Source organism: Aulostomus chinensis, chromosome 8 (genome assembly GCF_037954235.1).
Source record: "Aulostomus chinensis isolate RoL2024-O1b breed Wild chromosome 8, RoL_Achi_v1.0, whole genome shotgun sequence".
Lineage (NCBI taxonomy): Eukaryota > Metazoa > Chordata > Actinopteri > Syngnathiformes > Aulostomidae > Aulostomus > Aulostomus chinensis.
The window spans coordinates 18,572,307-18,596,803 of NC_141327.1; the positions used below are offsets into that span (position 1 = coordinate 18,572,307).

Below are 24,497 nucleotides of genomic sequence, written 5' to 3' on the forward strand. Positions count from 1 at the left end.
CCGTGCACTGGTCCTCTGGAACGAAGTTTCACTGTCTTTAGTTCCGTTTAGAGAAAGAATCCAAGAACTGCAACTGACCAGAAGTGTCAAAGTGAATATGAAATAGCAAACACACACACACACACCCTTTTTGCACTGACTGTAGCCTGGAGGAAGCGGTAATAAACTGGAGACCAAGCGGTCCCTACTGTAGTTTAATGTATGTGTGTGTGGGAGTGTGTGTGTCTTCTTTAACCTTTATTTAACCAGAAAATCCCTCTGAGATCAAGAGTCTCCTTCCTAAGAAGTCCTACAGCAGACATTGTGCCCTGAAGCTACAGGATCAGACCCCAAGACAATTCGTATACACACACACACACACACACACACACACACACACACACACACACAGATGTATGCTTAAATAAAACATAAAACACAACACCTGTAATCCAAGGTTATATGTTGTGATGGACAAGGTAGTCCCTTTGAATTAGGAATACACAGATAGTGAAATTCTGACTCTATATGACATTAAACAAAAAAATAATTGGCTGATACATTATACTTGTTTGTATCATACACAATACCGCTTGTGTGTGTTTTTACATGATCTACACCCCCCCCCCTCGCCCCTGAAATGAAGAAATATGTATAGTGAGTAACACTGAAATATTCTTCAGCCTTTAATGACACTGTCTTTGTACGAATGCAAATTCACACCTAAAAAAATTGGTGAAACAACCTTTAACTCAACCACGTTTCACATCAGCAGACATCGGCCACAGCGACTGCCGAATGTCATCTTATTTGCCATTCGGCTAATAGCAGTCAGGAAGGCCAGGATCAGCTGATAGACGGCCGATACATTGATGCATCTCTGTTTTAAAAGTCAGATTTAAACGTCAAATGCAGCGTCTGCAGTCTTTAAAACAACAACTCAATCCATTGGTTGCACTTGCCCATCTGCATACACATTACAGTAAATGCTGTACACACAAGAGGAAGTACAGCCTTGTCATACACACGTTCCAGCCTAGCTCGTGTTGATGGCTTTAATGGACAAAGGAATGTTGAAAACCGAACTCGGTAGCATCTGCAGTTAAAGCGCCTTTCTTGTATTTTCCACCCCCCTCCGACACATGGTCCATCCGCCCGCCCCCCCCCCCCCTCCCCCCCCACACACACACACACTTTTTTTTTTTTCTCACTTGCTTGGAACAATTTCACTGCTGGTCTTTTCAAAAAAGACCTGCAGAGAGGGACGGGAGGGACCGCAATGTGGTGAGCTTAGGAAGAAAAAAATGTCAATTACAATTACCAATAATAATCATTATAATTAAGCAATCACTTAATAGAAAATCAAATTATTGTGGGGGTGACAGTGGGACAGGGGGCTCCCATGGGACTGTTATTAATTTCTGTTCTTTCATTTTGGCTGGAGAACTTTCCCCCTTATTGTCTTTTCTTGCTTTTAGGGCTAGGAGGGGTCGTCAAGAGGGCTTTATTAACTGGTAGCCTAGGGTGCTGATATTTATGGGGGGTGGAGGAGTTGAAGGGAGGGATATGTATTAATATTAATACGTTTTTGGGATGAGGAACAGGAAGAAGAGGGGCGCGCAGGGTGTGTGTGTGTGTGTGTGTGTGTGTGTGTGTGTGTTTTGGGGGGGGGGGGCTGTACAAAGGCAGTCATGGATCCACAAAATTACCCTTCTCTCCTCGCTCCATTCCTCTCCCCCTTTTCCATGGCCGTCTTCTTCCGTGACCACCAGAGGGACGAGCCGTTTTGGAATCAAGAAGTTCGGTTTAACAGTCAACAGGACAAGAGGGAGAACCCCAAACACACACTTAGAGTTCGTACACTTGCTCTGGTATGCAAAGAGTTGCCTAATAATAGCTGGCCAGTGTTTTTCACAAGGTCCCACAGGGGGTGTGTGTGTGTGTGTGTGTGTGTGTGTGTGTGTGTGTGTGTGTGTGTGTGTGTGATTCTTGGCAGTGTACCCTGCAGAAACACAAGTGTGCCTGTTTAGCAGTTTCCTCTCCAGAGGCTCCTGGCAGTGTGTATGTGGCCATTCCACGGCTTCTCCTCATGTCTCTTAATTAAGGCTCTCGTCAGACAGAGAGCAGCTGGACCTGGTCTGGCCGAGCTGGCACTCACTTTAATTTCAGTCAATCCAGCCCTGCCCTCATCCTTCAGTATCTGCTTCCTTCTTTCTTAGACGGTTAGATAAAGAATGTATTTGTTTCTGTCCTTAGCAATTCCATGTTTTCTCTCACTGATGATGGACTAACAGTTAAGGATGGTAATTGATAAAATTATTTAAATGCCATTATTAATTTTGATTATTGGTCCAATTCTTTGGCGATTCCTGGTCAACTTTTCATTGTAAGGGAAAAAAAAGAGAAGGCCTATATAGGATTTCAACTCCGTGGAAACAAAGTACTCATGTCTGTGACATTTGCTCACATCAGTTCTTTTAACTCCTCATCTTTTCCCTTTCCGGGGCATAGAAATGCAATGATGAGCCTTGAGGCGTACAATGTTGGGCCTGAGCAAATGACACCAATGCTCTAACGATTCTGGTTCACTGATGTCTCTGCATTGATGCTGAGGGTCTTAATAGGTTGACCTTCCTTTATTAAGCTCCATTACCATTTAAGAGCTTCACCGTTCGTGGACTTCTAAACACCAGCATTTAACTGTCGGTCTGTTGTCACGGGGGCAAATGCACAAGAGATGATCACATATTTCTTCTCCTTTTTTAAAAATTTGATCATAAAAGCATCGAAACAATAAGATTGATCGGGAAGCAAACTCCTATTTTTCTTCAGGATATTTGAATATTGCTGGAGGTCTTAATTAAGAAGGATGCTACATTCATAGCTACACGAGCACCAACACACAGCCCTTAACCTCGGATGCGAGGATGTGATGTTTTCTCAGTTTGAGACAAATGAATATTTCAGGAAATAAACGAGTGTGATCATTAGTGGAAGGACTTCCCCGCTGTCGTGGGGGTAAGTGTGCATTCATCAGCATGATATCTTGAATATTTCCCAAAGCAAACACAGACTAAAGGTTCTCTCCATATCCACACCTTTCTGCCCCTTCCCCTTCAGCACCCCTCCCTCCATCCATCCATCCCATCTCTTTATTCATCCACTCCCATCCCCAACCACCCTTCCACACAACAAGACCAAGCCCTGGTTACGTGGCTGTTGCTATGCCGGGCTTGCAGACTCGGGATTCCTACTATAGGCTGGTCTGAGCTAATCTAGCTGACAGTACACACACATCTCCTCATTCAGCGGGTTCAGTATCCCATTCATGTGCCTAAATGTGGTGAATAACCATCATCAGTTGGGTACATTTTCTCAGTATTGGTTCGACTAGCTCCCCTTGCACAAATATTGTGTGTCTGTGAATGAAGTTCAAGTCTTTGCTGGTGCGTCCTATGTGCACGCATGCCTGTGCATTAGCACACCTAGGCTGCCCCTTTATCCGAGGGATTATGGTTAAATGGAATGCTCAGATTCTTGCGGCGAGCGACTGATAAAGCCGAAGTCGGGCGTTGGGAAAGAAAATTAATTATTGAGGATAAAATCAGAGCGAAGGAGATAGTTACCAACTCGTTGGGGAGTTTAGTCATTGATATTACTGCACATGCTTTCAGACAACACAGCCTTAATGTGAGGTGTGTGTGTGTGTGTGTGTGTGTGTGTGTGTGTGTGTCTGTCTGTCTGTCTGTCTGTCTGTCTGTCTGTGCGTGCGTGTGCGCACATACGGGCAAAGCTTTGCAAACTTTTAAAGGTTTGGCTAGACGTCCCCAAATGGAAAAGCATTTCGCTTTTACAAAGCCTGACTTAAGTAATATTTTTCTGTGGATCAGCTGAAATATTCAGGGTCTCCTGCAACACCAGGTGGCCTAAATTCCATTTCAGAAGGCATATAGCAGCTCTTTACCAGTCCTTATTCAAACCCATATTCACTATTTAAACTTGTTTCATGCATGTCTGAAAAACATGAAAAGTACAACAAAAATTGCTATTTTAATGATGTTTTTGATTAATGATATTTTTAATCCAAAGAAACAAATATAGCACCCTTGAATTCGGTGTTTTGGGGACAAAGATGCTCCGGAACCTTTTTTGAAATGACAAACAAAGACCTACCAAACAAAGACGCGTAGGGAACGTAGGAGTTTAAAAGAATGTTAAAGCTGATGTCAACTAACTGAAATGGCCCCCAGTTGTTATCCTAATACACTTTAACAATGAATGAATGATATGAATCCAGTTTCTCCTCATCACTCCATCTCAGTATTGTCTTTGTCCTTTTTTGGCTTCAGTCTCTTAGTCTCCGTTCTTTGAATATAGCTGTTATATTCAATTTCGTATGAACACATCGAGTTTGAAAACACACAAATGAAACACTGCCACACACAGCGGCCACCTTCAGATTTGATCACCAGTGGTTTCACGGCACCTCAGTCAGTTCGTACCAACTCCTTCCTAATATTGAAATGAAACGCTCCGGGTCTTTATATGCTGTCACAGATCACCATTTTCAGGTCAGAATGGAAACTGAATGAGAAATGTAATCTGGAAAAGCTTCACACCGTTTTCCAGTTTTAACAATCTTGGTAGCTGGGACCAGATAAGCATGTCTGACCTCGGTGATGACGTTGCATCCAGGTGACCCTGTTTCTCTCCTTTAAGGGTCAACTGATCAATAGCACTTGGTTTGAGTGTCTCAGGCCTGTTGTCTCCTTTGTACATCGGTCTTTATGTAGGCCAGCAGAGCACCAGAAGAGAAGAAGGGACGGGGAAGGGAAAGAAAAAAAGGAGGGGGGGTAGCGGCGGAGTTAAAATGGAGGATGTTTGCAAGTCGACGAGCATGACCGACTTCCTCAACCAAATCTCCGGATATTTATTCAGCATTACTCACTAATCTAAAAAAATCTTCCTCCCCTTTCTGTCTGTCCTCCTTTTCATTCACACACCACACAGGAGGGGTGAGGTGTGTGTGTGTGTGTGTGTGTGTGTGTGTGTTTGTGTGTGTGTTTGTGTGAGAGCGAGTGTGCTTGTGTGTAGGTTTCAAGTGATGGGAAACTGGGGATGATCTTAAAGTTGTGTGATACAACAGAGAGATAACTTGTTTTAAGATCAGCCTTCTCGCCTCCTCCTCACTTTGCCTGCCTTTCTTACAAACACGCTACCGGTGTATCGCTCCACTCTCCTCCCTTGCTATTCCCTCTCTTTTATGGCTTCCATAAAAGCGCTGTGTGTTGAGTGAGGGCGGCGAGTGCCAGCGGTATTAGCAGGGAGGCATTAGGCATAAACTCTAAGGTATATTAAAGCATCGGCCCTGTTGTTCATATAAACACGCCAATTCAATTTAGCCTGCCCCACGGGGAATGGGATTTCAGCAGCTTCCGAGAGGAGGAGGAGGAGGGAGAGAAGGGGTGTGAGTGGTGGATGAGGTAAGGCAAGAAGAGGAGGTGGGATGAAGGGATCTTGGGCAGTAGAGGAGAGATGCTGAAGCAGGAGTGGAGGAGGAGGGGGGGGGTTGGAAGGGTGGAGTCGTGATGTGGAGATTGGCACATGGGAGTGGTATGACGGCGAGTTGGAGGAATTCATTATCGCATGACGTAAGCACCCATGTGTGTGTGTGTGTGGACATGCATGCAGGGATGAGCACCGCTGTTATAAATACATGCATGTCCACACACACACACACACACACACGCTCTCGCATGCAGGCAGGCAGGCAGGCAGAGGGCTGCGAGCGAGTGTCTTGCACGCTTGGACAGAGCGTTTGGTGGGAAACCCTACAGTTATATTATTCAATCCAAATTCAAATGGGCTTGTCAGGAAAGCTCCTGCTTTTTATTACCTGTCAGAAAAGCCAAGGGATGGATGGAGCAGAGGGGAGCAAATTAAACGTCGTAAATAAGACCCCCGTATCTCTCAACTCTCCCCCTGCCATTCTGCCATTCCTTACTGCGCTGAATTTTGGAGGCACACACACACAAACATTTACAGATTTGACAGCGTGTTGTTGTTCGGCTCTGTCTGAAGTTTACCTTTACAATATTTTATCCGTCAATCAGATTCAGGAAGACCACATTATTTTGTTTATGACGGTGTCAGCTGAGCCAAACACTGGACGTAGCGCCGGAGTGAGACGTTCACTGAGGACAGTCGAATGCACGTTTGAAATCTAAAAGTGGGAAGCCATGAAGGGAAGGAAATTAAAATATTAAGAGAGCTTGAATTGAAGATTTCTGAGCGATGAGCAGATTATGTGGAGAAGTAAAGAGAGAGAGACACACACACAAACACAAGCACACAAAACTGCCTCCCTGCCTCCCCCTGTCTTGCCCCTTTCAGCCAGGCATAACCTCTGCCATCTGTCCACTCTCCTGCCGCTTCTCTTCCTTCTCTTTCATGTTCATCCTCCTTCTCTGCTCTCCCTCTTCTGTCTCCAGACCTCACCCCCCCCCCACCCACCCCCAACCAAAATAATGTGTGTTTAATGTTTACACATTATCATCGTCCATGAAGTTTGGACATAGCTCATCACTTGACCTCAGTCTCAGTTTTAATTTTTTAATCCTGACTAACCTTGGTTTGTATTTTAGTCATGTTCTTGTTTACACCCTGTGCAGTCTTTGCTCCTGATTGTTTCGTCTCCTCTTTCTCTTTGTAAGGAATGAAGTTGACTAATTAATCCTGAACACCAGAAATTTTGAAAACCAGGTCTCAAGTGTGCAGACTCCGCATTTTTTTTGTATGCTTCCACAGATTTACAAATTTACACATACTTCAGCTGTAGTCCTTATTGACCACGGTTAATACTGTTGGATAAGTATTTAGGGGATTTCTGGGGGCCTTTTTAAAAGAAAATAAAGAGCTCTAAATCCACCAGGGTGCCTTGCATCTCTGATTATGTATCAGGTGTCAGGGTGCGGCTGCTCACATCTAAACCCGCACCATTACCCAGAAGTCGTAGCGATACGAGTGGTGTAAAGATTCGCTGATGTTTCAATATTCTCTGGGTTTAATTTTTTGACAATATGGCTGTGTGTGTGTGTTCAGACTTCTCTTATCGATTTTAAAAGCCCGAACATTAATCGTGGATACAGGAGTTCCGCACTTGGCGTGTTGATGCTTCCCACTCTGACTCATATGTTTAGATTACAGCATTGACAAACTGCAGTGATTGTTTCGCCCTGTCCTGTTTTCTTCCCCCTGCCCTGCTCGCTCTCTGTGCCGCCCAAATTGAGCCCCTGCCCCCCCCCCCACTTTTTTTTTTTTAAACCTTAAATTTCTCTTAGTTGGCAGAAAACGAAGACTATATATCACTAAACTTTCATAAAACACAAAGTTGGATCAGGGTCAGGTTTTATAAGAAAACTGGAAGATGTTGTTAATCAAAGCACGGTGAACAGCAGCCACGTAGAGCGTCCCAGATCTCCCACCCTACATCCAGGCGCACCACGGAGTCACAACATCTGCAGCTTCAAGTGATGCAGCTCAAATGAGAAAGCAAATGACGCCAAGCCAGAGCTCCCTGGCTTCTGTCTGACATTTTCCATGAGGATTTGGTAATGATATACTGTAATAATTCACCATAAAATTGTATCATCGGTTTCAGATTAATATATTAGACATTTAAAAGAAAAGTCATTTGAATTGGGCACCAGTCCTGTAACCAATGAGAATGGGAGGTGCTCTTCTTGCCGCCATGATGCTTGTGTTTCTTGTGTCACTCAGCTAAAGCTGCACCTGCCCAGGTATTCGGCCAAATTTTTAGCTTTCCCAAAGCCAGGATGAGGGGTTTATCCAGGTTTATGAAATCAGGATATGATGGTGGGATTGAAAACAAGTAGGCTCTAACCTGATCATCACTGAAATATCTCAAACATTTGGCACCAACGACTAAACGTGAATCGGTATTTTGCAGTACCAATGTAATTTGGTCTGCACCCGGAACAGTACAGGGTTCACCACCCACCCAACCCTCATCAGTTATCATCTCACAATAGTTGACTCATAATGAAACGTGTAGTTGTGAGACGAAATAAATCAGGATTTCTTTTCCACCCTCTGTCTTAAATCTCCCTCCAACTTTGCCAGATGAAAAAAATAGGGCAGCTGGATGCATTAGAAACTGTATTTGAGTGAAGTAATAAAAGAGCCATATTAGAGCTCCTCTTCTAATCCCCTTTTGTTGTCTGTCTGTCCCATCCCACAGAGGGGCTGCTCTAATTAAAGACTAATAATTGTATTGTTTTATAAAGCCACAGAGACGGAGCTTTTGCTTTCCAATCATTCACTCTCTCCAGTGTACGCTGCCAGTCGAGGGCTATCTCGCTGGATGTAGTCTAACACATTGGGACTGGCTGTCGTGTGTGTGTGTGTGTGTGTGTGTGTGTGTGTGTGTGTGTGTGTGTAAGCATACAGTCGGAGGAGGAAGGAAGGAAAAGGCCAAATCTAAATTAAAACTTTAAAGCACCATTATTTAATTATCCCAAAGGCTGTGGATTTGAAGGATTGAGGGGTGTGTGTGTGTGTGTGTGTGTGTGTGTGTGTGTGTGTGTGTGGCCAGGCAAACGTACGTGCTGTCCAGGATTATTTCAGTTTTTCAATTTGCCCTTTCTCCTCAGTGTGTGCATGTGTATGTGTGCGCATGTGTGTTTGTATGAGGGTGTGTGTGTGTGTGTTAAAGAGTGTCAGAAAAAGTAACCTCTTATTGGTTGCCCTCTCTCTTGTTGCCCCTCCTTCACCTCTACCCTCCACACACACACACATGCTGAAACGCCGGCAGATAAAAAGGCATTATGGTAAATTCCACTTAATGACAAATTTTTAATTCAGGGAACAGGGCCTAGTGAATGGAGCTTAATTACCAAGGCCAAAGATCCCTTGGAAAAATAACCCCCTCGACGTGCCCAACCTGCCCGATAATGGAGCGCTCCGCAAAATGCCTCTGATTAACCAACGCCGTTTATCTACCCTCCTTCCCCCTTTCTCTCGCTGTATAATAACAAAAATAACAATCATGAAAATTCTATCTGCCTCCCAGCCCCCATCACCCCACTTCCCTCTCTCGCGCTCTCTCGCCTTTCCGCCCTCCCGCCCACTGCCTGGCTCACTCCCGCAGGAGGAAATTCATCAAAATGAAATTGAGGTTGCAACTCACTGGTTTTATTAAAATATATTTGCCCCTCACAGACATTGTGTGCCGTTGTTTGTGTGTTTCTCCACAGATGACAAAAAGGCCTCTCTGAATAATGTAAGAGTTTTAGAAGGGATATTTTATGTTTGCGTGACAAAATCGCTATAAATTCAAACACTTGTTTAGCGGTTAGCTACTCTGCTGTCACACGATTATCAGGTTAAAACCTCAGACTGGCACTTTGGGTATGACAGCTTTGTTCTAGTGCTTGTAAGCTTGTAGAGATAAATTAGGTTAAACTTAAAATAATATTGTGCATTGATCATATAAATTAAGAAATACTTTGGCTTAGAATGTTCACTTCATGATTGTCCATTCATATTAATGTATTCCATGTATTTTTAATCTATAATTTTTGATACACAATCACTACAAATGCCGACATCCTCAAGCTCCTCAGCCGTTTCTTCTCCTGAAATCTGACAGTTACGCGACCTCCTATAAATGACCAGTCATCCCAGTTTCAGATCATCAGCTTAACGTTTTTTTTTTTTACTACCAGTTAAATTCCGGGTAAGAAGTTATAATACCAAAAGATTAAAGCAATTGTTTAAGTTTTTAAGGTTCTAGCTTCCTCAGAGCTGTCGCTTTTGGAGTCTTGAAGAGATACTCAGGTAGGGAGCTGTATGAGTGCACTGTTGTTAGTCAGTCTTTAACATGTTTTTAGGCATAAACCATTCAGACATGTTTGGGCAAAAAAGTAAGCAAATTATTATTTGTGATGAGTGTGTGTCTGATAACCACTCACTCTTCATCGACAGATGATGATAAATGGTATGTTTCGATTGAGCAACGCTAAACCAACAACTTACGGACATTAAAAAGGCACGACGACTACCTGCCTTTTGTAAAAACCACAGATGCACTCTCACTTGAACACGTCTCTGCCCCACGCTCTCTCTCACACACACACACACACACACACACACACACACACACACTCATACCAACAGACTCTCACTTTTCAAGGCCTCCTCTGGTCCCCGTTATTGTGCACCCTGATTGGACCATGTGGTTGCCATGCGGTTGCCAGACCGCGCCCCTGCTGTGTGGTAATTGGTGTCTCTGGTGTTGCCGCGTGGCGACGGTACTTTGACTGACAGGTTTGGCCACCTGCCCTGCCCTGGCTGCCAACATGGTGTGGAAGGGGGTGGGGTGGGGGGGGTTAGGCAAAGAGGAAGAAGGGACGTGGCACAGGCTGGCAGGGGGTGAACATTCGACACGTCATGGGTGGGGGGTGGGGTGGATGATCAGAGACAGGTTACGATGAATTATGTGATGGCCGACCACCAAGACTCAACAGGGACCAGGGTGATGGCATCTGCTTGTGTTTCACGGAAGCTGCTTTTGCAAAAACAAACTCGTCATTAAACGTCCTTTAGTTCTCCTTTTTAATAACTGGCCTTACATGTGACCCTTGGTAACGAAAGCTTCCTGAATTCTCACCGAAGCAGATTTACTGCATGGTTTAGCAGATTAGCGAGAAAGCAAGCTAACAGACGCTAGATATTCAGACTCTGGATTTTATTTAATATAGTCTATGAAGAAATTTCTCTCTCTGGTTTGTGTATTCATCCAACTTTCCAAGCGGCGATCTGCTTGTGTCCATATGGGGCCGGTCACCCTTTGGTGCATCTCTGCTTCTTGCTAAATCCTTTATGTTTTGTGGCGCTAAGAAGTAAAGGAGGCTATAACAAGTAGGAAGTCATACTTGCAGGTTTTTTAACATTTTGTGTAAGCTCATCGTCGTTTTTCCCTCCATCTTTGGTAACGCAGAATGACTACACACTCAATTGCCAATTTATTAGGTACACCTACATCAAACCTTTACACAGTAATATGCATATCCCTGCATGAAATCTTCACATTATGAGGAATCCAATGTGTTGGTGGAGTTATTTGGTAGTCATTGTAATGAGGCGAAAATTTTGGGTTACACTGTGAGGAGACCCCAGTATTTCTTGTCCTGTCAACCGTTGGTCTGCTTACATATTTGTCACCATCGAACGTTTGTTCAGTCGTCAGGCCTCAACTTCCTGCTCTCCTCTTCCTCAAGGCTGCTAGTCTTTTATAAATGAAATGTGTCTTTTGACTCTGCGAGCATGACAGGTGACCCGCAGCTTTTACATTACTGGAAATTTACTTGACTGATCATTTTCTTCTCTCTCAGCCTCTAACAGAGAGATCAACGGAGATGAGGAAAGAAAGAGCATGAAATGAAGCCAAATGAAATCTGCTGCTTCAATCTATAATCGGCCTGTACAGCTATTGATCTATTCCCTGCGTGGCAAACATTCTCGCACACACACACACACACACACACACACACGTTGACTGTCTCTGCATGACGTTTCTTTGCCTAATTTCGTCCCACATTATTTTTTCCCCATTTTCTTTCTTCTCTTAAAGAGCTCTAACACTTTGCCCTCTTCTACCTGAATGCTGCTGGCTGGCTGTCCGGTGGGCATCAGACTGCTTCTCTTTTGTTGTGTTGTAATGTGCTCCACGGCCCATACCCATGCATTTTCATCCTCATTTCCTCCCTCCCTCCCTCCCTCACTCCCTCGTCCTCTCCCCGCTCTTGTTCATCTCACTTGTTCCTCCTGCTCTCTTTGCTATTGTGTTTTACACCCTTGGCCAGACTTTTCTGTCACACAAAAGATGAACAGGAGGAAAGCTCTGTGTGTGTGTGTGTGTGTGTGTGTGTGTGTGTGTGTGTGTGTGTGTGTGTGTGTGTGTGTGTGTGTGTGTGTGTGTGTGTGTGTGTGTGAGTGAGAGGTTGACTCCGCCAACCTTTCCGTGTGTTTAACCTTGCAGAGGGCAATGCTGTAGGGCAAGGGTGATGTCACAAAGGAAGCACTTTTTTTTCATGCACACATGGACGGACACACACACACTCACCGCCTGCACACTCCTCCCACCCCTCACTATTGTCATGTATAGTGTTGCTAATCCAACCCTGTCGCTTCAGTATCAAACATAACCTCCATTTGGGGGGCAAGACCCCTCTTTGGCTCCCATTTTGTGTGTGTGTGTGTGTGTGTGTGTGTGTGTGTGTGGGGATGGTTGGTTGGTTGGTTGGTGTGTTAATGGGCCCAGTCAACAGCATGGTACAATAGGCGGCTGGTTTGGGATGCCTGTTTAAGTGTCAGGACAGGAAAAGAGGGTTAGGGACAAGGCGGGCCTGTCCAAGGCTTTGATGCTTCTACGCACACACACATACACACAAGGAAACACTAGCTAATGGTTGTTAGCCCTGCAACATCGAAAGATGGGATGTGTGTGTCGTTGTTTTCAGTCTCGTCGTTCGGTTATCAGCTTTAAACCACCCTGTCTGGACTACTTCCCGTGAGGACGGTCCCTGAACATTTCCTACCAGTGCGTCTGTGTGTGTGTCACCCAGGAGAGCCGGGTGTTCATGGTTCATTAGCCACACGTTCACTTCCGTTCTGTTCTCCCTGGTAGAGAGACACATTCACTCTCTCTCACACGTACACACACATACACACACACACGCATACAGTTTTGTTGTGTTCTGCCGGCTCTGATGAACTGGCACACAGCCTCCTCCCCTCTCCTCCTCATCTTCTAGTAATCAGAGTACCTATGAGACAGACAGGTAGCATCTGTCGCCTTCTCTCCCCTGATCCTTCCCTCCCTCTGTTACTGTGTGTCCCCCCTCTTCCACGCCGTCGTGTTGAATTTCCCTCGACGAAGCAGTGATGTGATAATGTAAGAGTTGTCCCGTAAAATCAGAAATCGGTCAGAACTTGCTGTAAATGGGGCGCTGAGACAGACTTCCAGCAGGCGATTGTTTTGATGGACACATGCGAGCCCCTACATGAGGACTTGGACCTCTAAAATGGCCACAAGGAGCACTTTGACATTAGATCAGTTGAAATTGAACAGTTGCAGTCAAACATGGTGGAGGCATCTCTGGAGTCTGTTCAGCTGCTCAGTGAAGCCTCAGCCATCTGCTTATTCAGCTCCAGACTCCTTCAGATCTGCTGGGCTACGACAGAGCGAGCAGCTCTGATCGTTTGGTTTAGAGAAGGGCCTCAAGGTTGATTAGCATATTTTAACCCAGTGTACAGACGACGGCCCCCCCACTCCACTCCTCTCCCTCTCTTCCCCCTTCCATCCTCATCCTCTCCCGCTACAACCCCCCCCCCAACCCCTCTTCCCCCTTCCATCCTCATCCTCTCCCGCTACAACCCCCCCCAACCCCACCCCCCATGTGTTTGATTCCTCGGCCGTGACAAAGACCTTCACTCTTTATCCGTTTGTGTGTTGGTGAGATGGGGGGCCCTTAGATTAAGGGAAAGCTTCCTGCTCTTTATTTTGGGAGTCCCCCTGGGAGACGCTTTGGGAATGACTTTCGTTGAGTCACTAACACCTACACACACACACACACACACACACACACACACATATATATATCCACACTTTTTGCCCCCCATCTTCTTTCAAACTGCTCATTGACCGGATGCTGGTAGCGCAACTACGAACGCACAGACACAGAAACACACACACACGTCACACTGAGGCCTCCCAGCCCGCTCACACTGCAGAGGTTCTCATGAACTTGTCTGCATTGAACTAACCAGAGCTAACTACTCCAATGAGAGCGTGCAGATCAGATACTGCGTTTAGTAAAGAGATGGAAAACTATGATTCTTTAGCTGCTCCTACTAATAATAGCCACAGGAAGTGTATGCAAAGTGGTGAAGCACTGGATCTGTAGTTGCTATCCAGTTTACAGCACAGCAAATGAGATGGGGGATCATTAGCTTCCTGTACAGTGGAGCTTAGCAAGTTGTGATAAAATAAATCATTGAAACACACGCGTACGCACTGAAATGCCACTTTTGCAAAAGTGTCTTTATTCTGCCTATCTCACAGGATTCAAGCAATTTTATAGTATTTTTGCAGATTACTTTTCAATACATGTTACTGTTACTTAATCGCAATGAGATTCAACTACTGCTTTGCACTTTTCATGATTTCACACTTGAGCATTTCTCACCCGACACATACTCTGTCTTTAGAGTCAGGAACGGATGTTGTATTTGAAGTCACACCTTCCTCAGAGCGACTACATTTAAAAATCTGCCAATTACGCACTAAATTGAAGTCTTGTTGATGGGACTGTTGCAGCCTCAGTCAATAGTTTGTAGTTAGTAACTGATGATAAAGTCCAGATCAAATCTCAGATAGGCTCACACACAGGATGTGTTGTGTTGGCAAACACTCCTGGTATTCGGGCAACCAAATATTCTTTAAAATTTAAAATTGGTATTAATATGAGTCTCATGTGGGACTGACACACAATAAATCTTTCAAAATCTGCATTTATTTTGATAGTCGATTAATCGTTTCAACCTTTCTGTCTTGCAAACATGTCAAAGCGTTTCCTGGTTTGTCATTTTTGAAAGAAGATGTCAATTCTTTTTACACTTGTATGAACTGATGACGCTTTTGCCGCACATCGCTGTAGGGTATCGGGAGGAGCATTTTTCACATTTTAACAGCATTTCATTGACAGTTTATTGATTAATCATTGAGAAAATCAGGAAATCAAATAATTCTTTTGATTTGTGACTGTAGTCAATTGTAGACTGTAATCAATTTTCTTAATCTGTTCGTGTCGTGTTCTTTGAAGTGAAGGTCGTGGTAGTGAGACACCCCATCCAAACAGCAGCCATTTTTTCGAATTTGTTTGACAGGGAAGAGAGCCGTTAACCTCCCCTCTGCAGTCGCGCATCCAGGGGGAGGAGAGAGTGAGCAGAAGCAAAGGAAAGAGGGCTGAGGAGAATAGCGATAAGGTTTCTGGATAGAGGGAGTCAGAAAAGGAAGGAGAGAAAGGTGGAGCGTAATATTCGATTATGGCTGAAGGCTGCATGTTTGTCCAAAGGCTAAAGACTGTTAACCAAGTAATCGTGGAGGTCGATGGGTGTGTCTCAATGTGTTTGTGAAATCATGACAGCGTGTGTGGGTCATTGCTATCAACACGTAATTAATGTTCAGCACACGTGTCTGTGTGTTTCTCAGCATGTGTGTCAACGTTACAATTTCTGGATGTCAGTTACAGTCTTGTGGGCCTGAGGAGACGACAGCGGCCTCCCTCAGGGCGCTGTTAGTGCCACTCTCATACAGATGTGCTTTTGTGTGTGTGTGTGTGTGTGTGTGTGTGTGTGTGTGTGTGTGTGTGTGTGTGTGCACGTGCGTGTGTGTGTGTGTGTGTGTTCTACTCTTACAGGAAAGTCACTCCCCATGCTTTTAAGTTGCTCATCGGGTCGGATATTGTTTCTTTCTTTTCTCATTCTGATGTATTGTGCTTTCATTTTTCAATTCTTGTCACACTCTTGAAGGGGGGGGCAATCGCAAGCAAAGACCACCATTATTTTCTACAAGCTTTGTAATATTTAGCAACATGCTTAAATTTGAGAGCAGCACTGTTGTCTGCCGAAGTGGTCTTGTGTACACTGATGCATGGTTAACTTCTGCCCAGAAGCACACAGAAACATATTCAATAAACCCTACTTTCTTTTAAATTTCAAATCTTATCATTCTTCACAAATTTTTTTTTTCTTTGCATAAAGAGTTTTGTTTGAATGGCAGTTGATGTTATCATACAGTTGTTAAAATAAAAGAAATGTTTCTCTGCCCTGACAGATGCAGAAGAAGCAGATGGCAGCTGGTTGGTGTCTGATAAAGACAAGGACGTACGTAACCAATTGAATTTTTTACTGTTTATAATCTAAGCTGTAACTACGGTTGAGGCATATAATCTGTTTCTGGTCTCAATGAGAGAAATACTATAAATTTAATTTTGTGCATTAATAAATGAAACGTAAGTCTCGCAGATGTTTATATTACACGACTTTGATGTACACAGTGTCAACACGATGCCGATGACGTATTAACTGTGTGTGTTTCAGGCCCAGATATATAACAAGGACAAAGGTGGCAGGATCAGCGTGCAGCGAGTTTCAAACAGATACTATACCGACAAAAGCGTTCAGTGTAGAAACTGCAACAGGACTGGCCATCTCTCCAAAAACTGCCCCGACCCCAAAGTCAGTTCCACTCAGTGAGCTCTAGCATGTACTGCTTATACACACTGATGGTTCCGCGTGAGCCCGACTGCTAACTGTGTCATCAGTGTGTGTGTTTGTGTGCCTGCAGAAAGTGTCGCCCTGCTTTCTTTGTGGCACTCCGGGCCACCTGGTCAGTGAATGTCCCAATAGGCATTGCAACAACTGCGGCCTGCCTGGTCACCTGTACGAGTCCTGCATCGAGAGGGCGTACTGGCACAAGCAGTGTCATCGCTGCAGCATGACGGGACACTTCTATGACGTAAGTACAGTTTCAGGATTTGTTTTTTTCTTTTTCTTGTTTGCTTGTTCAATCAAATGAAGGTAGAAGTTTCTTCATCTTTGGGTGCTTTTAAAAATAGACTTAATATAATCACGATAGTTTACAGAAGCCCAAATATCCTCAAACCACTTCTTAATGGCGACAAGGAATATGATCAGAATTCATCAGATATGTTAGGAATATAAATTTGAGTCACATGTAGAGCTGCAGCCGTTAATCACCAACTCTTTTGATAATTCATCATCTCAGCCTCTTTTTTTAAACAAAAATGGCAAAACATCTGCCAGTCTCGAAGAATTTGCTGCTTTTATTTATTTATTTTTTGTCAAATGAGGAGTCTTTGGGCTTCGTACTGTTTAATGGACAAAAGAAAGGTTTTCAATCAATAATCCTGCCAATCACCGAGAACAGTCCTCAGGATCCAGGAGCGACGATTTGACCCAAACACACGACCCAAAAGGCAAGGCAAGGCAATTTTATTTGTATAGCCCGTTTTCACAAACAGTTTGTCCCAAAGGGCTTCACATGGCATCATAACAACATCCTCTGCCCTTAGACCCTCACATCGACTGAGGAAAAACTCCATAGAAAACCCTTTTAACAGGGAAAAATCTGAGAACAGCAACAGAGGTGGGATCCCTCACCCAGGACGGACAGACGAGCAGTAGATGTTGTTACAGGGAAGAAAACAGTTTACAATACTAAATGTGGGAAACATGGAAGTGGGAGGGGAGCGCAGGCCGGTGTAACAGCGGGGGGTTGGAGGGGCGATGCAGGTGGCGGTTGGGGCAGAGAGATGGAGCTCCGGTGGATCTGTGGAAACACAGAGAGTCTGCGAGACACCAAGGCCAAACTACAAAGTGCAACAAGTAGTGGTAGTGACAGTTCCAAAATGTGCGGAGAGGAGAGGAGAGGAGAGGAGAGGAGGGAAGGGCTCCATGTATCCTGATGTGTCCCCCAGCAGTCTTAGCCTATAGCAGCATAGCTATCAATGGTTCAGAGCTACCTGAACCAGTCCTAACTGAAAGCTCTGTCATAAAGGAAAGTCTTAAGCCTGGACTTAAAAGTAGTCAGAGTGTCTGCCTCTCTGACCCATGGAGAGAGCTGATTCCACAGTAAAGGAGCCCAGTAACTGAAGGCTCTACCTCCCAGTCTGTTTTTAGAGATACTGGGAATCACTAAAAGACCTGCATTCTGGGGGCGGAGTGCTCTGGTAGGACAGTAGGGACTAATTCAGGGGTGGGCAATCATGTGCCATGGAGGGCCGTGTGTATGCAGGTTTTCCTTCTAACCAAACACTTTAACAGGTGATTCCACTGATTAACACACCTTCAGCCACAGAAGAGTGTTAATCAGTGGAATCACCTGTTAATTGTTTGCCTGCACAAAACCTGCATACACACAGCCCTCCATGGCACATGATTGCCCACCCCTGGACTAAGTAGTTCTTTCAAATAGGATGGGGCTTTATCATTGAGAGCCTTATAAGTCAGCAGAAGGATTTTGAAGTCGATTCTAGATCCTAGAAAACAGTTGTCAGTCCAGAGAATGGAGCAACGTCAAAGAGATGATATGAAATATCTCTTAAAGCACATCACACTTCAGTCAAGGAAAAATCAGGGCTACATCAGCAGATGGAATAACTTTTCATCTGAACGTAAACAGGGGGGAAAATACTCTTGACGTCCCCCGCAGAGAGCACCATGGGTAATGAAGTCCAAAACACCTACAAGTTAACTCAAGCCATCTTGCCTCTGCACGTCATTTATAATCAAATGAAATGTCCAGTCCTCTTTAAACTCAGTGTTTAATATTTAACTTTGATTTAAATCTTCCATGAATTACTAACTTATAGCTTATATAACTTTCCTCTAAATGTCATAAAAAAAATCAGTCCATGAGATTTTGAGAGAACCTGCATTGGACATGAAGACAAATGTTAGACATCAGAGGAAGTCTGGCGCTTGAAAGATCCTGATTCGCCCACCTGTATACGAGTGTGTGAACAGGTTACTGTAAGCATGATGAGGCATTAGTCAACTTTATAGCAGTGCTTTATCCCCCCCCCCACACACACACACACACACACAGTCTCCTTTCCTTCCACACACTCTCTAGCCCTGGTAATAATGAGTGACCAGGGGTCAGCACACGCTGCTGTTCACATTAATTGATACACTTCAGTAATTACAGCTTAGTTATGTCTCTGCCACGCTGCATATTCCAGCTGTGTGTGTGTGGTGTGTGTGTGTTTGCACTGAAGGGTGAATCTAATGACCATCAATGACAATTATCCTAGCGCATCGTTCATTACCCTGCCCATTTACACCAGCGCCATAGGATGGAAAACCCTGTGTGTATGCAAGAGCTCGCCTGTGTCTCCCCCGCCTCGATCTGCCTCACACACACACTCTCTTCCTCTCTCGCTCTCTCTCTCTCTCTCTCTCTCTCGCTCCGTCTCTCTCTCTCTCCCCTTCTCTCTCTCTCCCTCTCTCTTGCTCTCCGTCAGTCAGTCATGTACTGTGCTCTGTGTAATGGATGAGTAACCAGGTGAACACCGGAGGGAGAGGGGAGACCAGGACACACACACACACGCACGCACGCACACACACACACACACACACCCTTTCCTCTCTCTCTCTTTACCTCTCTCATCCATTTTTTTCCCTCACCTTTTCCTCCAGATCTTCATTCTCATCTCTTTCTTCCCTTCTGTTACATGTTGTTTTTCAAAAGAAAACAAAGTATATTGTAATTACTGTGTTCTTGAAACTTTTTTTTAATATCGTAGGCTTGAATTATATATGTGTGTTTGTGTGTGTAAGAGAGAAAACGAGAGTCAGGTCTCTGTCCCCTGGGCCTTTCTGTGTCTCTCATTAAAGACAGACGGTTGACGGAGCGCGAGTGTGTCGCTCGCCTCGCCTGTCGCCCTCGACAACAACACACTACCCCGGCGGTCTGGAGGGAGAGAACAAATGGGGGAGTAGCGGGTGGATGGGAGGGTGGTGGAGTTGTTAAAAAAGAAAGAAATCTAGATGAGATGTGGAGGGAGACACAGCTGTTGAAATTCACATTTATCCATGTCTGTATTCAAATCTAGCAGCCCAGATTAAACCCCAAAAAAAGCCTCCTTCTCTTCAGACTAGTTTAGAGGTCTGGATTTAAACAAGTAGCCTAATGTGACAAGAATTTAGATATCCAGTAATATATATGAAGGAACTACGTTTGAGTGTTTAAAAGGAAACTAAACAGACAAGCCTTCGTCATCCAGGTGGAAATCCTTTCCTTTTCTGTCATTCTTCCTCTCTTCCACTCAGTAGGTGTGTAAGTAGATAAATCTTGTTGCCCGCGGCGACTGCGGCATTTTCAATTTCCCAGTGGGAAGTGGCGGCAGTTGAGAAAGGATGTCGGAACGCTTAAGGAACAGCGTGGCAAAGCCCCAGAGATAATGCTTTAGCCACACTGGGACAAAACGACTGACTGCCTTCCTTACTGACTGTTTGAGTGAGTGCAGAGAGACGCGTGGAGGGGGAACTGGTTACCTTTGAGAGATCTGACTTAAGAGACAGAGGAGATGCTTAAAGATTCCAGCAGGAAAGAAAAAGGACACCATTGTCTGCCTCTCAGTTTGGTCCTCTGTCTGTTCATTAGCATCTGTAGCTTCTTCACTTGTCATGGCTCTCTCCCTCCTCCTGTCAAGAAAAAGAAGAGTCAGTTCTCCCAGCTCCTGCCTTTCTTATTGTGTCTCCACCATCCCACCCAGAATAGTGACATGTGAACACCAAAGGTTATATACTGTTTATTTCCATTTTACCTCTTTTCAGCAGTTTTGTGCTCGTTAAAGGTGTGTGTGTGTGAGAGAGAGAGAGAGAGTGTGTGTGAGTGATCTGTGTATTTATCTTCAATCACTCATTTGCTGTTTGTCCTCCCCCAGGCTTGTCCGGAGATCTGGAGACAGTACCACGTCACGGTGAGTGTTATTTCAAAAACTGAACTTAGAGCTTGGTATTATCACCCAAAATCAATAGAGCAGCATAATCTCCATATGAAAGGTACAAATTTCCTGTGACAGACAGAAACAATAATTCTCCTCGTAATTATTGCAAATGAAACAGGCAACTGTTATGTTGTCTGTGTGTTTTCATCCAGGGAAAACACACAAGTTTGAACAGGTAATTGTCCATACCTCTTTTTCAATAGAGGGTTTAAAATATCAATAACTGATGACACTTTATGATTTTTATTTCACTTTATTTGGACTATCCATACAAATGAGCTCAGAACAAGTTCTTCTCCCTCATCTTGTGTTGGTCTGCTTCCTCCTGCTCTATATTCGCACCCCTCCATGTCTGCAAAAATTAAGAGCTGCATTTGCAGTGTCACAAGATCACACAAGACTGTTATCTCACAAAAGAACGTCGTTCCCGTGGTGATAAATTGGCATCACCCAATCTTCAAAGATGGATCCGCTTGTATGTATGTGCTCCTTGAGTGACACATGCTTCTTTGACATATTATTGAAATCACAAGTTAATACCCCTTTTAATAGTGATGTGAAATGTTAGTGTTCAGAATGTACTTCAAAGACGCAACCCGAGTCAACTTTTGAGTGGCTCAACCCAGCCAGCGAGCAGCCAGTGACGCCCCAGACTTGGTCATTTGAAACGAGCCTCGTAAAATATCTTCATTCTTACCACTGCACACATACATCAGTATCAGCAGATACTCGCCCTGCGGGCTGCCATAGGCCTCTCAGCAAATAAGATAGCTGATGTTTATCTATTGATGTGAAAGAAGGTTAAAGGTTGTATGATTGAATTTGTTCTGGAGATATATACTGTGAAGCAGGGGTCACCAACCTGTCAATCACTTTGAGACATTTCAAGTAGATCTTAAACACATAAGAGAGGCCGCTCCTAAGCGCCATTTCATTCCTCAGGCAGTCGTGACCAAAATAGCTTTATTGCTACTGGTTGCTTTTGGTGAACTGAACTCCTTCCAGCAGTCGTGAGCATCATCCATAGGCAGTTAAATGATGCCACTAATGCAAATGCTGATTGACTGGGAGCAGAAGCGGAGATGACACGAGGCGCCAAGCCAGGCAAGCTTCACGGTCCTCTTACCATCGGAATCATTGCCGCTTCCGACTTGAATTCCGCTGTGATTTAAGGTCAATAGATTGATCCGAAATGATGCCGAAGAACTGGCATTATAATGCTCATTGGCACCAAATAGAGTTTGTGATTTGTCGCGTTTTAGAGGACAACAAGCAAACAACTTCTGGAATGCTTGTTTTCTGAATGGAGTTTTCATACATTAAGAGTGACATCAATTCAATTTTAATTGTTTTATGAGATGTGTTGTATTGAGCTAATTAACTTATCTAACCAACAATGCAAATATGGCCCTTTCCGCTCTGAAACAGTTTTTTTTTTTTAAATCACATAAAAATGTAAATTTTTAGATAAGATTTTAAAAAATGCTTCGGTCAGGCCCTTCTTCGCTACTGTCATAGATGATTTTGAGTTGGAAAAATAATGGTGACAACTAGTTTGATGGAAATCTTCAAAAAGTGAACAGTTATGTTATTGTTCATTTCCGAAAGTGACAAAACGGTGAAAAAATAAGAATAAAGAACAGCAAAATACACACACACGCAAATTGGTATATGTTCTCCCAAATTATCTTTAAAAAAATTGGCTCAGAATTTTTTAACTGGTAGATCTCTACTTGTTTTAACTAGTTTTATTTTGTTAATCTAATACTACAGTACTAATGGAATAACAGAACTCCTCAGGAAAAGCCATTCACTAAACATGTAAGATTGTGGAGTTTTCATGTTGGTGGATATCGTTTGCATTTAAAAAAAACCTTATTCTGGCCTCTGATAGCGTCTTGATCCTGGCTGATGTCCGTCGCTTCCCTCCTTCCTTGTGCTTTGTGCGCTGTAATCTCCAAATCGGCCTTGTGGAGTGTCAGGAACTGAGTAATGCTGAAATTCTGAACATCAATTCTAAAAAAAAAAAGGGGGGGGGCATTTCTGCCCTGAGCATTGTAAAGATGTGACACTATTGCTAAAATTAATAAGTCGGTTGTGATTGGTATTGACCTTGGTCTGCTGCAGAGGAGTGAACCATGGCAGGAAAACATAAAAAACATATTAAAGAAGTACCGAGAGAGATGGGAACCTGGTTCTTTTTTTTTTTTTTAAATTCTTTTTCATTTTCAACCCGGTGAACATGTGATATCCGCAAGTGTATATGCATGTGTGGAGGTGTGTGTGTTAACATGTCAGAGAGTAGAAAACTGTGTGACAGTCGCATGGGCCATATGTCAATGGGGAGGCTTTTACTTTTGTGTTTGGGGGTGTGTTTATCCAAAATCTGAAAAGATGACTAGTTTTCTCCATTCTGTGTGTGTGTGTGTGAGTGTGTGTGTGTGTGTGTGTGTGTGTGTGTGTGTGTGTGTGTGTGTGTGTGTGTGTGTGTGTGTGTGTGCACGCGCGCGCATCTAGGCACAGGGGTGATATAGACCTCAGCCTAAGAGAAAAGAGCAGCTTGTTTGTCAATTAAAAGACGTGATAAAGCATGAAATGGGCTGCCAACGCCACACGGGACGAGGGAGTGAGAGAGAGGGAAGAAGAGTGTGTGTTTGCATATATCTTGGTGTGCACTTTGTATATGTGTGTGTGTGTTGGGGGAGGTCTGTCACTCTCCTCTATGGAGATTAATTAGCAGGGGCTGTCTAATGAAAAAGCAGCATCGTTAGCGCTAGGGTAGCACGGCAGGAGAGATGGAGGCAGGAGGAGGGAGCGGGACAGAAGTTCCTGGGGAGACGCAGGAAGAGAAAATGGGAGCTGAGTTTAATTGTTGCTCACATCTGAACACGGGGTTCTCTTTCAACCTGAACCGAGAGAAAGCCATGCCGATGAACTGATCTTTGGTCACCTCGCGACAAGATGAAACCACCATTTTCGTGTGTGTGTTTGTGTGTGATGGCGTGCTTTAACGGGTGGTGGATTGTGACCCAGGTCTAATTGAAGTATTTAAGCCATTTAAGCACTGGGAACAGAAGGTCGTTACAGATCCAAACTGGCATGGGGTTTAGGGGCGCGCATAGACAAAAACGCTCACTGGCACACACCTCCACACATGCATACACAGGGCTCCTTCTGTTTAAGACAGCCTCATTTTATTCATGATGCTGCTTATGACCCTGAACTCCCCAATGTGAGAAGGTGTGTGTGTGTTCGCTTTGGGAGATGTGACTCTGTCACCTTCCGCTGGGCTCAGCCAGGTGTGAAAAGGCATTCTGTCAGACCTCCCTGCTACTGGGTCCATTTATCGTGTGTGTGTGTGTGTGTGTGTGTGTGTGTGTGTGTGTGTGTGTGTGTGTGTGTGTGTGTGTGTGTTGCACGCGCTGGGGTCCGTTTATCTTCCGTGTGTTGTCTGACTGCACCTGGCCCTCAACTAACAAACTCCTCCAAACCACACAGTATAGACCACAAAGCCCTGGGGTATTTACTGAGAAAGTGAGATACTGACACACATGGACACATACACACACATACTCTCTCTCGCTCTCTCTCTCTCTCTCTCTCACAACAAGCATATAGAGCAGTAAATGGAGTAAAAATCCAGCCACGTGTCTACCTCAAATCATTTTTACACATCAGTATGATTCAGACATTTGTTTATTTCCATGGAGAGGTAAGTTAACGTCAGCAACTTGTTCACGTTTGCTTTCTCTCTCTCTCTCTCACACACACACACACACACACACATATCCTTGTACTTATATCTTTGTGAGGACTTTCATTGACGTAATACATTCCCTAGCCCCTCACTCTAACCATGACCATCTCAACTGACTGTCTGACCCTAACCTTGACCCT

At 44.2% G+C, this 24,497-nt stretch overlaps 1 protein-coding gene across 1 annotated transcript in view; it reads left to right on the forward strand.

Annotated features, from left to right (window-relative positions):
- zcchc7 (zinc finger, CCHC domain containing 7) overlaps positions 1-24,497 on the forward strand; it is a 49,229-nt gene that overhangs the window by 10,687 nt on the left and 14,045 nt on the right. The window contains exons 4-7 of the mRNA XM_086211453.1: positions 15,899-15,948; positions 16,165-16,302; positions 16,412-16,582; positions 20,538-20,573. Of these exons, the coding sequence (XP_086067579.1) occupies positions 15,899-15,948; positions 16,165-16,302; positions 16,412-16,582; positions 20,538-20,573 (395 nt within the window). The remainder of the gene's footprint in view (positions 1-15,898; positions 15,949-16,164; positions 16,303-16,411; positions 16,583-20,537; positions 20,574-24,497) is intronic.